This window comes from Pseudophryne corroboree, chromosome 2, assembly GCF_028390025.1.
Source record: "Pseudophryne corroboree isolate aPseCor3 chromosome 2, aPseCor3.hap2, whole genome shotgun sequence".
Lineage (NCBI taxonomy): Eukaryota > Metazoa > Chordata > Amphibia > Anura > Myobatrachidae > Pseudophryne > Pseudophryne corroboree.
Window position 1 is genome coordinate 487,569,809 of NC_086445.1, and position 17,338 is coordinate 487,587,146.

The 17,338-nt window shown below is 48.3% G+C and overlaps 1 protein-coding gene across 9 annotated transcripts in view; it reads right to left on the reverse strand.

Annotated features, from left to right (window-relative positions):
• Nucleotides 1–17,338, reverse strand: part of TEX14 (testis expressed 14, intercellular bridge forming factor) — a 739,191-nt gene that overhangs the window by 587,819 nt on the left and 134,034 nt on the right. For all 9 annotated transcript variants that reach the window (XM_063953897.1, XM_063953895.1, XM_063953894.1 and 6 more), the window contains exon 3: nt 15,903–16,017. In XM_063953897.1, the coding sequence (XP_063809967.1) occupies nt 15,903–16,017 (115 nt within the window). The remainder of the gene's footprint in view (nt 1–15,902; nt 16,018–17,338) is intronic.

Below are 17,338 nucleotides of genomic sequence, written 5' to 3' on the forward strand. Positions count from 1 at the left end.
CTAGCTCCAACATACGTCTTGCTGAGGCCGAGGCCAAGGCCAACAGTGTGACAGTTTTCCATGTAAGGTATTTTAAGTCAACCGCCTATACAGGTTCAAACCAGTCCAATAGGAGGAACTGCAGCCCGAAATTGAGATCCCAAGGTGCCGTGGGAGGCACAAAGGGAGGCTGGATGTCCAGAAAACCTTTCAAGAACGTCTTGACCTCAGGGAGAGAAGCCAAATGTTTCTGGGGAAAAAATAGACAAATCTGAACTTTAATGGAGCCTAGGCATAGGCCCACATCCACTCCCAACTGCAGAAAAAGCAGGAGACGTCCCATATGAAATTCCACAGCGGAATATTGTCTGCTCTCACACCAAGAAACATACTTCTTTCATATACGGTGGTAATGTTTAGACGTTGCCCCCTTCCTGGCTTGAATAATAGTAGGGATGATCTGGTCAGAAATCCCTCTACTGGCTAGAATCAGCCGTTCAACTTCCATGCCGTTAAAGGTAGCCGTGGTAAGTCTTAATAGACGAACGGGCCCTGTTGCAGAAGATCCTCACAAAGAGGTAAAGGCCACGGATCTTCGATCAACATCTCAAGAAAATCCGCGTACCAGGACCTTCAAGTCCAGTCTGAAGCAATGAGGATTGCTTGAACCTTTTTCCTTTTTATTCTCTTTAGAATTCTCGGGATCAGAGGAAGTGGAGGAAACACGTACACCATCTGGTAGATCCACGGAGTTGTCAGAGCGTCTACCGCCACTGCTTGTGGGTCTCTCGACTGGAACAATACCGCTTGAGCTTCTTGTTGAGTCTAGAGGCCATCATGTCGATCTGTGGATATCCCCACCGACGTGTCAACCATCGGAGGTCCCACTCCCCCGGGTGTAGGTCGTGTCTGCTGAGGAAGTCTGCTTCCTGGTTGTCTACTCCCAGAATTAAGACCGCCGACAAAGCCACAGCGTTTTTTTCCGCAAAGAGGAGAATTCTTGACACCTCTGACATTGCTGTTCTGCTTTTCGTTCCGCCCTGTCGGTTTATGTACGTTACCACCGTTACATTGTCCGACTGGACTTGAATGGCCTGATTCCGAAGTAGAGATGAGGCCTGCAGAAAGGTGTTGTAGATTCCAAGATGTTTATTGGAAGGACGACTTCCCGACTTGACCATCTTCCTTGAAACTGCACCCTCTGGGTGACTGTTCCCCAACCTCTGAGGCTTGCGTCGGTGGTTAGCAGAATCTAATTCTGAATCCTGAACCTCGGACCCTCCATCACATTGTCCGACTGGACCCGAATGGCCTGATTCTGAAGAAGAAATGCGGCCTGCTGAAGGGCGTTGCAGATAGACCTGAGTTCCAGCATGTTGATTGGAAGGACGACTTCCCGACTTGACCATCTTACCTGAAACTGCACCCTCTGGGTGACTGCTCCCCAACCTCTGAGGCTTGCGTCTGTGGTTAGCAGAATCCAATTCTGAATGCCGAACCTCGGACCCTCAACGAGGTGGGAAGTCTGTAGCCCCCATAGAAGAGAGATTCTGGATTTTGGCGGCAGACAGATCCTCTGGTTCATGTGAAGATGTGATCCGGACCATTTGTCCAACAGATCTAGCTGGAAGGGCCTCGCCTGAAACCTTCCATACTGAAGCGCTTTGTAAGAGGCCACCATTTTCCCCAGAAGGCGAATGAACAGATGCACTGAGATCCGGGTTGACTTCAGGACAGTCCGAACCATCGACTGGATTTCCATAGCCTTCTCCAAGGGAAGGAACACTCTCTGAGACTCTGTGTCCAGTATCATTCCCAGGAAGGAGAGCCTCTGCGTCGGTTCCAGGTGAGATTTTGGTAAGTTCAGAAACCAGCCGTGATCCAGGAGTAGTCTGGATGAGAGGCCAATGCTCTCCAACAACTGCTCCCTGGACAGTGCCTTTCTCAGAAGATCGTCCAGGTACTGAATTATGTTCACTCCCAGTTTGCGGAGTAGAAACATCATCTCTGCCATCACCTTGGTGAACACTCTCTGTGCCGTGTAGAAACCAAATGGCAGGGCCTGGAACTGGTAGTGGCAGTCCTGCAGTGCAAACCGTAGATAAGCCTGATGAGGCGGCCAGATTGGAATGTGAAAGTACGCATCATTGATATCCAGAGACACTAGGAATTCCCCCTACTGCAGACCTGAGATCACCGCTCTCAAAAACTCCATCTTGAATTTGAATACTCGTAAGTACGGGTTCAACGACTTGAGGTTCAAAATTGGTCTTACCGTATCGTCCTGTTTCGGTACCACAAACAAGTTGGAATAATATCCCTTGTTTTTCAGAGGAGGTAGCACTGGAACAATCACCCGAGTCTGTACCATTTTTTTAATTGCGTCCTTTAAGGTCACACTTGCTTCCTGTGAAACTGGTAAGCCTGATTTGAAGAATCTGTGAGGTGGGAGCTCTTGAAACTCCGGTTTGTTACCTTGGGAAATAAGATTTATGACCCAGGGATCCTGGCATGATGTTGTCCAGATGTGAGTGAAAAATTTTAGTCAGGCTCTCACCTGCCAGTCCTCCAGGCATCATGGCCCACAGTCATGCTGAAGGCTTTGAGGAAGCAGAGCTTGAGCTCTGCTCCTGTGAACCGGCAGTTGCTGGTTTTCGTGGTTTACCTCTAGCGCCTCTGGTGGCTGTTGAAGAACCTCTGGTTTTGCCTTTAAACTTGACAGTCTGAAAGGACTGTAGATTACGTCCTGAGTAGGCCTTCCTGGCCAGGGGAGCTGCAGAAGGAAGATACGTGGACTTACCCGCAGTAGCTTTGGAGATCCATTTGTCTAATTCATCTCCAAATAAGGCATCTCCTGTGAAGGGTAGGCCTTCCACGCCTTTCCTGGAGTCCACGTCAGCAGTCCACTGGCATAGCCATAAGCCTCTGCGTGCTGACACTGCCATAGCAGTGGTGCGTGCATAAGCAATCCTATTTCTTTTATGGCTTCCACCATAAAAGTCGCAGAGTCCTGCATATGTTGCAGGAGTAAAATAATCTCCCCCTGAGGAAAGGTACCTAACCCCTCAACTAGGTAACCCGACCATTAGGCAATGGCCTTAGTAATCCACCCACATGCTACCCTGGGACTCTGGGCCACCCCAGCAGCTGTATACAAGGAATTGAGTGTATTCTCAATTCTACAATCAGCCGTGTCTTTTAGGGAGGCTGCATCCTGGACAGGCAATACAATTTTCCGTGACAGCCTAGATACAGATGCATCCACTACAGAGGATTTTCCCATTTTTTTCTATCCTCAGGAGGATGATATCAACCTTTTAGGGATTTGAAATTTCCTATCAGGATTAACCCACGGTTCTTCAAACAGGGTATTTAGTTCCTTTGACACAGGAAAAGTGGCTGAGGATTTCTTTTTCAGATTAAAATAATATTCCTCAGTCTCCTCCGTTACCTTATCAGGGATATGTAGAACTTCTCTGATAGCTTCTATGAGAGTCTCTATTTCCTGTGACAGAGTAGCCTCCCCCACCTCTCCCTCCTCCATGTCTGACCCCTCATCATCAGGGTCAGACTGCAAGATACGGGCCAAAGGACTTTTTTGTGGACAACTGGTAGGGGACTGAGACGCTGGTTTGGGTACTGAGTCTCTGTTCATAAACTCAGTCATCGATTTTCTTAAGTATTGCATCTCTTTCTCATTGCGGGACAATTTAGTAGAAATATTGGAAATCATTCCCCTAATGGAATCCAGCCAAGCTGGCTCAGCCCCGCTAGCCTGGGCAGGTACACTGCACTAAGTACACTGCAGTTAACTCCCAGGAGAAGAGGAACACTGTGCCTTACATGAAACACACTCTTTGTCTGACATACTGTGACAGTGACAGCACACATACAGGAAAAGGTTGAATGCACAATTAACCTACAAAGAGCCCTTCAAGAGAGACATAGAGATAGCCTGGAGCCAGCACACAGTGCTCTTACTGCTAATGCCAAGCTTAGCCAGGTTGCAGACAAAGAACCCAGATTGGGGATCTAGAATACTAATAAGCGTTCCCCCCTCCCCCCCGCTATGACCCCCTGGTACCGCTGAGGTAATCTGGAGTCTCACCGGAGGAGCTGCGCATCCCTGTCAGTCAGCGTCTGAGTCCACTGCAGAGGGAAAAATAAGATTTTAAACCTACCGGTAAATCTTTTTCTCCTAGTCCGTAGAGGATGCTGGGGACTCCATAAGGACCATGGGGTATAGATGGGCTCCGCAGGAGACATGGGCACTCTAAGACCTTTTAATGAGCGTGAGCTGGCTCCTCCCTCTATGCCCCTCCTCCAGACCTCAGTTATAGAACTGTGCCCAGAGGAGACGGACATTTCGAGGAAAAGGATTTTGATAATTAAGGGTGAGATACATACCAGCTCACACCACAAACACACCGTATAACATGGCAAATAACTAAACCAGTTAACAGCATGAACAACAGAAATCAGCAACAGTCTGATCTCAACCGTACACAACTCTTATGTAACTATATCAGTAACTATGTACAAGTACTGCAGATTTATTCCGCACTGGGACAGGCGCCCAGCATCTTCTACGGACTAGGAGAAAAAGATTTACCGGTACGTTTAAAATCTTATTTTCTCTTACGTCCTAGAGGATGCTGGGGACTCCGTAAGGACCATGGGGTTTATACCAAAGCTCCAAACCGGGCGGGAAAGTGCGGATGACTTTGCAGCACCGAGGAGGTCCTCATCAGCCAGGGTATCAAACTTATAGAATTTTGCAAAAGTGTTTGAACCCGATCAAGTAGCTGCTCGGCAAAGCTGTAATGCCGAGACGCCTCGGGCAGCCGCCCAAGAAGAGCCCACCTTCCTAGTGGAATGGGCCTTCACCGATTTTGGTAACGGCAATCCTGCCGTAGAATGAGCCTGCTGAATCGTGTTACAGATCCAGCGTGCAATAGTCTGCTTGGAAGCAGGAGCGCCAACCTTGTTGGCCGCATATAGGACAAACAGAGCCTCTGTTTTCCTAATACGAGCCGTTCTGGCTACATATATTTTTAAAGCCCTGACTACATCAAGGGACTTGGACTCCTCCAAGACATCCGTAGCCACCGGCACTACAATAGGTTGGTTCATGTGAAAACGACGAAACCACCTTGTGGACGAGTTCTCAATTCCGCTCTATCCGCATGAAAAATCAGATAGGGGCTCTTGTGGGACAAGGCTGCCAATTCTGACACCCGCCTTGCAGATGCCAAGGCCAATAACATGACCACTTTCCACGTGAGAAATTTTAACCCAACAGTTTGAAGTGGTTCAAACCAATGTGATTTAAGGAACTGCAACACCACGTTCAGGTCCCACGGTGCCACAGGGGGCACAAAAGGAGGTTAGATGTGCAGTACTCCTTTCACAAAAGTCTGTACTTCTGGAAGAGAGGCCAATTCCTTCTGAAAGAATATTGATAAGGCCGAAATCTGCACCTTAATGGAATCTAACTTTAGGCCCATATCCACTCCTGTCTGTAGAAAACGGAGAAAACGACCCAGCTGGAATTCTTACATAGCAGCATTCTTGGATTCACACCAAGACACATACTTTCTCCAGATACGGTGATAGTGTTTCGCCGTTACTTCCTTCCTAGCTTTGATTAGAGTAGGGATGACTTCCCCTGGAATACCTTTCCTAGCTAGGATATGGTGTTCAACCGCCATGCTGTCAAACGTAATCGCGGTAAGTCTTGGAACACACACGGCCCCTGTTGTAACAGGTCCTCTCTGAGAGGAAGCGGCCAAGGATCTTCTGTGATCATTTCCTAAATATCTGGATACCAGGCCCTTCGAGGCCAATATGGGACAATGAGTATCGTCTGAACTTTTGTTCTTCTTATGATTCTCAATATTTTTGAGATGAGCGGAAGTGGAGGGAACACATAGACCGCTTGATACACCCACGGTGTTACTAGCGCATCCACTGCTACTGCCTGAGGGTCCCTTGACCTGGAACAATATGTCCGAAGCTTCTAGTTGAGGCGTGACGCCATCATGTCTATTTGAGGGAGTCCCCAACAACTTGTCACTTCTGCAAAGACCTCTTGATGAAGTCCCCACTCTCCTGGATGGAGATCGTGTCTGCTGAGGAAGTCTGCTTCCCAGTTGTCCACTCCCGGAATGAATACCGCGGACAGAGCGCTTACATGATTTTCCACCCAGCGAAGAATCCTGGTGGCCTCCGCCATTGCTGCTCTGCTCCTTGTTCCACCCTGGCGGTTTACATGCGCCACGGCTGTGATATTGTCTGACTGGATCAGAACAAGTAGATTGCGAAGGAGATGCTCCGCCTGTCTCAGGCCGTTGTATATGGCCCTTAATTCCAGCACGTTTATGTGTAGACAAGCCTCCTGGCTTGACCATATTCCCTGAAAGTTTTTTCCCTGTGTGACTGCTCCCCAACCTCAGAGGCTCGCGTCCGTGGTCACGAGAACCCAATCTTGAATTCCAATCCTGCGACACTCTAGAAGGTGAGCACTCTCGAGCCACCACAGGAGAGATACCCTGGCCCTGGGGGACAGGCTTATCATCTGATGCAGTTGGAGATGGGACCCTGACCACTTGCTCAGTAGGTCCCACTGAAAAGTTCTTGCATGGAACCTGCCAAACGGAATGGCCTCGTAGGCCGCCACCATCTTTCCCAACACTCGAGTGCATTGATGAATCGACACTCTTTTTGGTTTCAGCAGAACCCTGACCATGTTCTGGAGTTCCAGAGCTTTTTCCACTGGGAAAAAAACCCTCCGTGTCCAGAATCATGCCCAAAAAGGACAGCCGAGTTGTCGGGACCAACTGCGACTTTGGCAAATTTAGAAGCCAGCCGTGTTGTTGTAGCACCCTCAGAGAGAGAGCCACGCTCTTCAGTAATTGCTCTCTTGACCTCGCTTTTATCAGGAGATCATCCAAGTACGGGATAATTTTGACACCTTGCTTGCACAGGAGCACCATCATTTCTGCAATTACCTTGGTGAAAATCCTCGGACCGTGGAAAGCCCAAACGGCAACGTCTGAAACTGGTAATGACAATCTTGTACAGCGAATCTCAGGAACGCCTGATGAGGAGGATATATGGGGACATGAAGGTATGTATCCTTTATGTCTAGTGACACCATAAAATCCCCCCCTTCCAGGCTGGAGATCACTGCCCGGAGAGATTCCATTTTGAATTTGAATCTCTTCAAATACAGATTTAGGGATTTTAGGTTCAGAATCGGTCTGACCGAGCCGTCCGGCTTCGGGACCACAAACAGGGTTGAATAGAACCCCTTTCCCTGTTGCAACTGGGGAACCTGGATAATCACTTGCTGTTGACACAGCTTTTGTATAGCCGCCGAAACTATTGCTCTCTCTGGGAGAGAAGCTGGCTAGGCCGATTTGAAAAATCGGCGTGGAGGCACATCTTCGAACTCAAGTTTGTAGCCTTGGGACACAATTCCTATCACCCAAGGATCCAAATTCGAATGAACCCAGACCTGGCTGAAGAGCTGAAGACGTGCCCCCACCGATGCGGACTCCCGCAGCGGGGCCCCAGCGTCATGCGGTGGATTTGGTAGAGGTCGGGGAGGACTTTTGCTCCTGGGAACTAGCCGAAGCTGGTGTTCTTTTCCCCTTACCTTTACCTCTGAGGAGGAAGGATGAACCACGCCCCTTTCTGAATTTATGAGACCGAAAGGACTGCATCTGGTATTGAGGTGTTTTCTTTTGCTGTGGGGGAATGTAAGGCAGAAAAGAAGACTTACCCACGGTAGCTGTGGAGACCAGGTCCGCGAGGCCTTCCCCAAACAGAACTTCACCCTTGTAAGGCAAAGCCTCCATAAGTCTCTTGGAGTCAGCATCCCCAGTCCATTGGCGGGTCCACAGCGACCTCCTAGCTGAAATTGCAATGGCGTTTGCTCTTGAACCCAAGAGCCCAATATCTCTCGCAGCCTCCCTCATATATAAGAATGCGTCCTTTATGTGACCTAATGTCAACAAAACACTGTCTTTATCGAGTGTGTTCATGTCAGATGACAAGTTATCTGCCCATGCTGCAATTGAGCTCCCCACCCATGCCGATGCTACCGCCGGTCTGAGCAGGGCTCCCGTAGTCGCATAAATTGATTTTAAGGTAGTTTCCTGCCTGCGATCCGCCGGATCTTTTAAGGTCGCCGTGTCCGGGGACGGTAGTGCCACCATTTTGGACAACCGCGTCAGGGCCTTGTCCACCGTGGGTGAGGATTCCCACCGTAACCTGTCCTGCGAAGGGAAAGGATACGCCATTATAATTCTCTTGGGAATCTGCAGCCTCTTGTCTGGAGTTTCCCAAGCCTTTTCAAATAAAGCGTTCAGCTCATGTGATGGGGGAAATGTTACCTCAGGTTTCTTCCCCTTAAACATACAGACCCGTGTGTCCGGGACAGACGGGTCCTCTGTGATATTTAATACATCTTTTATTGCAATAATCATGTTTTGAATACTCTTTGCCACCCTTGGGTGCAACTTTGCCTCATCATAGTCGACACTGGAGTCGGAATCCGTGTCGGTATCAGTGTCTGCTATCTGGGTAAAGGGACGTTTATGGGACCCTGAAGGGTCTTGTGACACAGTAAGAGCCATGGAGTGACTCCCAATTAGCCGTCGGCCGTGCCTCCCGAGACAATACTACCATCTGCTCTGCATCCTCCCTAGAAGAGCCTTCCGCTTCAGACATGTCGAAACACACGTACTGACACCCCACACACACTGGGATATATGGATATGGAGACAGACCCACAATAAGGCCCTTTGGAGAGACAGAGAGAAAGTATGCCAGCTCACACCCAGTGCCCTGTGGTTCTGAAACAAAGTCCCAGACTAGTAAGCGCTTTTATAAAAATAAATTTTGCACCAAATTAAATGTGCCCCCCCCCCTCGTTTTGCACCCTGTTACTTGTGTACAGCAGGGGAAGAGTCCGGGGGAGCAGCTTCTCTGCAGCAAGCTGTGGAGAAAATGGCGCTGGTTAGAGCTGAGGGAACAAGCTCCGCCCCCTCGATGGCGGGCTTCGGTCCCGCTGTTTCTTTATACTGGCGGGGCTTTATATACTGCCTCAGCAGTATCTATACTTGTGCCAGCCTATATATGAGGTAAAAAATTGCTGCCCAGGGCGCCCCCCCTGCGCCCTGCACCCTTGCTGTGCCGTTGTGTGTGTGTGGGAGCAATGGCGCGCAGCACGACCGCTGCGCGGTACCTCACGAAGATCTGAAGTCTTCTGCCGCCTTTGAAGTCTTCTTGCTTCCTATACTCACCCGGCTTCTATCTTCCGGCTCTGCGAGGAGGACGGCGGCGCGGCTCTGGGACGAACAGCGAGGACAACACCTGTGTTCCGACCCTCTGGAGCTAATGGTGTCCAGTAGCCTAAGAAGCAGGGCCTATCAGTAAAGTAGGTCTGCTTGTCTCCCCTCAGTCCCAGGAAGCATGGAGCCTCATGCCAGCAGTGCTCCCTGAAAATAAAAAACCTAACAAAAGTCTTTTCTAGAGAAATACAAAAAATGGTGGTGAGCTGCTCAATCAGATAGTGATGTCACTCAGGTGCTAAAAGGGAGGGGTAATTCTGTGTAGGAAAAAACAATGGTTCCCTAATGCACACCGAGTGAAAAATATTACTACATAATAGTCAGATTATACGGAGATCTTGGTTGCGTATATCTGCAGATATAGGGTTAAGCCCCCAGGCCGATCGACAAGGCCTCTCCGTCACTGGGGGTCCCTAATACTAGGTATGGGTCCGGGGGTGCAGGACCCCATCATGTCGGCACAGGTCGGCTACCCCAGGTCAGCACACAGGTGAAAATTAATAAGGGTTAATAGGAAGCACAGAAGTGCTATGTAAGTGATGTGATTAAAATAATACAAAAATATATACAAAGTGATAGGGAAAATCATGAGTGTTAATAACCCCCGGACCCATACCTAGTATTAGGGACCCCCAGTGACGGAGAGGCCTTGTCGATCGGCCTGGGGGCTTAACCCTATATCTGCAGATATACGCAACCAAGATCTCCGTATAATCTGACTATTATGTAGTAATATTTTTCACTCGGTGTGCATTAGGGAACCATTGTTTTTTCCTACACAGAATTACCCCTCCCTTTTAGCACCTGAGTGACATCACTATCTGATTGAGCAGCTCACCACCATTTTTTGTATTGTATTGAGAGGCATGGAAGGGTCAGCATTAGGAGGGATTGCTGACTCTAGACTGCCATAGGAGAAGCTAGGGGTATCTCCAGGTAAGCTGGCTCTCAGATGCTGTAGGAGCCATTACCATGTGGCCTTACACTGGGAATTCAACCCAGACATATTTGTAATTATTTATGGGGTGGGTGTGGGGTGTGGTGGCCCCTGTGTCGGTGTGGCTGGGCTGCTTCAGGTCGGCACACCCTAACACTTTATTAACACTTATGATTTTCCCTATCACTTTGTATATATTTTTGTATTATTTTAATCACATCACTTACATAGCACTTCTGTGCTTCCTATTAACCCTTATTAATTTTCACCTGTGTGCTGACCTGGGGTAGCCGACCTGTGCCGACATGATGGGGTCCTGCACCCCCGGACCCATACCTAGTATTAGGGACCCCCAGTGACGGAGAGGCCTTGTCGATCGGCCTGGGGGCTTAACCCTATATCTGCAGATATACGCAACCAAGATCTCCGTATAAATCTGACTATTATGTAGTAATATTTTTAACTCGGTGTGCATTAGGGAACCATTGCTTTTCTAGAGAAACTCAGTAGAGCTCCCCTAGTTTGTGACCAGTCTCCTCTGGGCACAGAATCTAACTGAGGTCTCTCAGAATCTCTCTGCACATGTTATATCTGCCCCCCCTGCAATGCACATGGTTTTGCCCAACTGCTAAAAAAATTCATGCTGCGATCAACTTGGAATTACCCCCCAAGTATGGACTTTTGCACGACAAGGCCCCTAATTCTGAGACTCGCCTAGCAGAAGCCAGGGCCAGTAACATCACCATTTTCCACGTGAGGTATTTATCTTCTACCGTTGTCGGATCAGGATAACTGTAGAAAGCGTAACACTACATCCAGATCCCAAGGTGCTGTAGGCGGCATGAAAGGAGGTTGTATGTGAAGCACCCCTTGCAAGAAGATCTGAACTTACGGCAAGAGCTGAAATCTGGACCTTAATGGATCCCAGACGTAAGCCCTTATCCACTCAAGCCTGCAGAAAACGGAGGAACCTTCCAAAGTGGAATTCCGCAGAGCGATATTTGCATTCCTCGCACCACGAGACATATCTTCGGCAGATATGATGATAGTGTTTTGATGTTACAGGTTTTCTGGCTTGCACCTTAGTAGCAAAGCCCTTTGTGAGCTAGGATGTTCCGCTCAACTTCCACGCCGTCAAACGAAGCCGCCATAAGTCCAGGTAGACGAACGGTCCTTGTTGAAGAAGATCCCTTCTTAGTGGTAGAGGCCAAGGATCCTCTACGGACAAGTTCAGGAAAGCCGTGTACCACTCTCTTCGGGGCCAATATGGGGCAATCAAGATTGATTCCACTTTGTGATGTCTGATCCACTTGAGCACCCTTGGGATCTGAGGAATAGGAGGAAACAGGTAGACCAGCTGGTAAGGCCAAGGCGAAGTCAGCGCATCAAATGTGCTCGCCTGAGGGTCCCTGGTTCGTGAGCAATAGTAGCGAAGCTTCTTGTTGAGACTAGAGGCCATCAAGTTGATCTGTGGGCAACCCCACCTGTCGATGATCAGTTGGAACACCTGAGGGTGTAGTCCCCACTCCCCCGAGTGCAGGTCGTGGCAACTTAGGAAGTCCGCCTCCCAGTTGTTCACTCCCAAAATGAAGATTGCGGACAGCTATCTTGCATTTCCTTTTGCCCAGAGGAGTATTCTTGACACTTCTCGCATGCAGGCCCTGCTTTTAGTCCCTCCTTGTCGACTGATGTACGCCACCGCTGTGGCGTTGTCCGACTGCACCTGGATCGCCTGATCCCGTAGTAGATGAGACGCCTGAATCAGAGCATTGTGGATAGCCTGAAGTTCCAGAATGTTGATTCGAAGTAGGGCCACTTCCGACAGACCACCTGCCTTGGAACTGCGCCCCTTGGGTGACAGCCCCCCATCCTCTTAGACTCGCATCCGTCGTGAGGAGGATCCAATCCTGAATCCCGAAGCTTCGTCCTTCCAGGAGATTGGAAGACTGTAGCCACCACAGGAGTGAAATCCTGTCCTGGGGTGACAGCTGAATCATCCAGTGTATCTGAAGATGAGAACCGGACCACTTGTTCAAGATGTCCAATTGGAATGGTCTGGTATGGAACCTTCCATACTGTATCGCCTCATAGGAGGCCACCATCTTTCCCAAAAACTTTATGCAAAGATGAACGGAGAATCGAGCAGGTCTGAGTACCATGCGAACCATTTTCTGGAGTGTTCTCGCTTTATCCACTGGGAGGAACACTCTCTGTGCTACAGTATCCAGTAGCATTCCCACAAACAGGAGTCTCTGAGACTGTTCCAGGTGGGACTTCTGTAGATTGAGGATACACCTGTGGTGAGACAGAAGTTGGATAGTGTGATCTATATGGAGCAATAGAAGCTCCCTGGAACTCGCTTTTATCAGGAGATCGTCTAGGTATGGAATTACATTGACCCCCTGGACCCTAAGCTGAAATATCATTTCTGCCATCACCTTCGTGAACACCCTCGGAGCTGTAGACAGGCCAAACGGTAACACCTGAAACTAGTAGTGATCGTTCACTAGGGCAAACCTCAGATAGGCCTGATGAGGAGGCCAAATTGGGATATGTAGGCAAGCGTCCGTGATATCCAGAGACACTAGGAATTCCTGTTGTTCCAGGCCTGCGATCACTGCTCTCAAAGATTCCATCTTGAATTTCAAAACCTTCAGGTAAGGATTCAAGGACTTCAGATTCAGAATGGGTCTCGCAGACCCATCTGGTTTTGGTACGACAAACAGACTGGAGAACAATGACCTGGGACTGGACCAACTTGTTTATGGCCAGTAGTAGCGTACCACACATACTTTCCAAAGCAGGTAAGCCTGATTTGAAAAACCGTTGGGGAGGAGTACCTTCGAACTCCAGCTTGTAACCCTGAGAGATAAGGTCCCTTACCCAAGCATCTTGGCAGGAACCGTCCCAGATGTGGCTAAAGTGACGTAACCGACCTCCCACCACGAGATCTCCTCGAGGTGGGTGGGCACCGGCACGCTGAAGTCTTTGCGGGAGCAGAACTGGTGTTCTGGTCCTGAGATCCAACAACGGCTGGTTTCTTAGGTTTTCCTCTGGAGCCTCTAGCTGCAGTGGAAGCCCCTCTGGCCCTAGATCGAAATCTGGAGGACTGAAAGAACTGAGTAGACGGTCTCGGATAGGTACGTCTAGCAGGAGGAGCCCCCGAAGGGAGAAACGTGGATTTTCCAGCAGTAGCTTTGGAAATCCATGCATCCAATTCACCTTCAAAGAGCCATTTACCTGTGAAGGGAAGAGATTCTACATTACGTTTGGAGTCAGCATCAGCAATCCACTGACGTAACCATATGGCTCTGCGTGCAGACACAGCCATAGCCGTGGCCCTAGCATTAATATTGCCAATCTCTTTAAGGGAGTCACAGAGGACTCTTGCCGTGTCCTGAATGTGAGTCAGGAGAGTAACAGTATTAACTACGGTCATATCACCCGAGAGACTTTCCGTAATTTGATTAGCCCAGGAATGAAGTGCATGTGTCATCCAGCAACCAGCAATGACCGGCCTTTGAGCAACACCTGCAGCAATGTAAATAGATTTTAGAGTGGTCTCAATTTTCCTATCTGCCGGATCCTTTACTGTAAAGGAGCCCGGAGCAGGGAGTACCGCCTTTTTAGAAAGGCGAGAGACTGAGACGTCTACTGCAGGAGATTCTTCCAGAATTTTCTGCCCTCAGGGGCAAAGGGGAATGTATACAAAAAACGTTTGGACACCTGAAACATTTTATCTGGATTCTTCTAGGCCATTTTAAATAAGTCCTCTAATTCCTTGGAATCAGGAAATGTGACTGCCATTTTATCATGTGGGAGGAATAATGACTGGTGATTAATATCATCCTCCAGGGGGAGCTTTAACACATCCCTAATAGCCAATATGAGGGGCTCAATACCCTGGGTGGGGATGGGATCCCCACTTATGGGGTCCACATCATCCCCATGAACCTGTATATCATCATCAGTATCTGAGAGTAGTGCAGGTAAAGCACATTTATGTGCACCCTTAGTAGACGGGGGATGTTTACCAGTGAGACTTGCCACTGCTTGTTCCAGTTCCTGAGTCTTATTGACATTTGCAGTGAGCTGCTCATAGTTTTGATAGCCCCCAACCAGGAGGGATCTGGACTCTCCCCCACATTGTTATCAGCATTTAGAGATGGCTGACTACACTGCTCACATAATATGGAGTCAGATAAACTAGGAGAGAATCTAGCTTTACAAACAATGCATGACTTCTGTTTTACCATTGTGAATCAGAAAAAAAAAAACAGGTACAATATACATACAACACAGCCTGATATTGATATATTGCAAGCTTGCCCTAGTGCATGTGAGAGGAGACACAGAAGAGAGGACCCTAACGCACCCAGCGCTGCACAGCCCCAGTGAGGCTGTCAGCGTTTTTATGTAAAAAGAGTGAGACTGTAATTTGATAAAATCCCTCAGAGGGATTGTTACTGTGCAGTAATATAGCGGCTCTGCCCCTCTCTACCCGGTACCAGCGATCCAGGGACTGTTTGGAGGAGCTGTGGAGGTTGCTGCTGCTGCTACAATGCAGAGGAAGGCGGCAAAATGCTGCTGAGCCCGCTCTCGTGTAGCTCCGACCCCCACCATGGCGCCGGAACTACCTCTGTATACTTATACTGGCCATGTCTCCCAAGTTGTAAAACCTTACATGAATGCTTTGTTTACCCTAAATTAGCCAGTTTCATGCAGGGGCTACAGCGGGTCCCCCCCAGGAGGGACCCGGCTACCACACCCGCGCTTTTTGCCGCACAGTAAACCGGAGGACCCTCCTAGCGGTGGGGACTAGCTGCTGGAGGCTGATGTCTCTGGTTCTGGGTATAGTAGAGACAAGCTGCCAGTGCCCACCGAAAGTAGAGAGTTCCAGCTTTTGGAGTATACCCTCAAAAAAACTCGAAGTCAGACAGAACCGTAGCTATCTGGCTGGGAAAAGCAATTAACAGTCTTGGATGGGGACCACTGCTTTGAAGTCTGATATCTGCAATTCTCCAAAGCCGATTTGTAAGAATATGGTACCCCTGGAAAAAGGGGACCCTCAGCTATCAGTCTAGGACCCTTATTCTCCTGGGGCCCTTGGGCAACTGCCCATTGAGCCCATACGAAAAGACGGCCCAGCCCCCGGTGCCGGCTTGCCGTCCTGGGTCCCCCGTGGGAGCTGTGCTAGCCGCACTCCCCGTTGCCCTGTTGGAAGTACCTGGCCTGGGGCCGGATTTCTGGCGCCAGCGGGGTGTAATGGAGCAGCAGCGCTAGCATCCAGTGGACTGCCTAGCACTGCTGCTCTTGTTCAGAAAAAGGAAATAAAATGAAAACAGAAAATAAAAGCTTGAGGCTGCTTAGAAGAAGCCCAACTGTTAAATGGTGCATCCGGCTCCTGCCGGCAACAGAGCTTAACTTAAGAGCCTGAGCTGGAGGATGAACTGTAGCATATTGGGATACCTAAAAGCTTAACTGTTTGGTGCCTGGTCCTTAACCACCAACTACACCCCATTGTCTCCCTGTGGAGCACTATGGACCCAAAGAAGAAAGTCTGATTTTACCACTTCCTCTCTTTAACATTAATAAACATATTACTAATATATAATATTAATACTTACTGGTTAGGGTTGGATCCATATGTCAAAAGCAAATCGACTATCCTTTGTAGACCAAGCAGTGCAGCCACAAACAATGGTGTTTGCCCCTGAGAATTTGTTGAATCAACATCTATGTCTAGATAGAAACACATAATAATTATACTACAGTATACTCTACACCAGAAATTTAACAAACTGTTAACATGCTATACATTCTGACCAGCTCAACTAATATATTCTGTTTTGCATTAGTATTTTCTTTACTTCATTCATATAAGACAAGTTTATTAAACAATTAAAATAAAAGATAATGTAAACTGCAGAAGTTAATACTATTAACCGGATAACATGCAGTCATATATATGCAGTACATTATAGCTCGTATGTACAAAATCTTAACAGAAGATACATTTAAGAGGAAATAAAACCACAACTTCACTTTAATGCTGTACATATTAAAGAGTGCTGTCAAAAAAAGTAACTGCCCCCCCTTCCTGATATTTGTATTTCATATCTGCATGCCTCCCAACATAGCCCCTTTTCAGAAGGGACGAAATGCTCTGTATTGACTTCCCTCTTAATTCACGATTGCCATCACCTGTGTTGAATTAGTTAATTGAGAAGAAAGGCGTTTAATCACTTGTCAATCATACAATAAGAGGGAAGTCCAGGGGCAGGTTATTCTGTCCCTCCTGGAATGGGTCAAGTTGGGAAGTATGTATCTGTGCCACAGATTTTCAGACTTATTTAATGAACAGAATCCCTCCTAGTTAAGACAACTAAAAAGAAGAGTCAGTGGATCTACCACAGACCGTTACCATCAGAGAGTTAGGGATAAGTTTACTAAGATGGGAGTTCTATTTAAGATGGGGTGTTGTCCACAGCAACCAATCAGATTCCAGGTATTATCTTCTAGAACACAGGTTCTCAAACTCGGTCCTCAGGACCCCACACAGTGCATGTTTTGCAGGTCTCCTCACAGAATCACAAGTGAAATAACTGGCTCCACCTGTGGACCTTTTAAAATGTGTCAGTAATTAATACACCTGTGCACCTGCTGGGTTTCCTGCAAAACATGCACTGTGTGGGGTCCTGAGGACCGAGTTTGAGAACCTATGTTCTAGAACAGAGGTTCTCAAACTCGGTCCTCGGGGGCCCACACAGTGCATGTTTTGCAGGTAACCAAGCAGGTGCACAGGTGTATTAATTACTCACTGACACATTTTAAAAGGTCCACAGGTGGAGCTAATTATTTCACTTGCGATTCTGTGAGGAGACCTGCAAAACATGCACTGTGTGGGCCCCCGAGGACCGAGTTTGAGAACCTCTGTTCTAGAAGTTGCTAGATAAATGAGAAGTGGAATCTGATTGGTTGCTATGGGCAACATCCCATCTTAAATAGAACTCCCATCTTAGTAAATTTACCCCTTAGAATCTGTAATATTCACAGCTTAGTA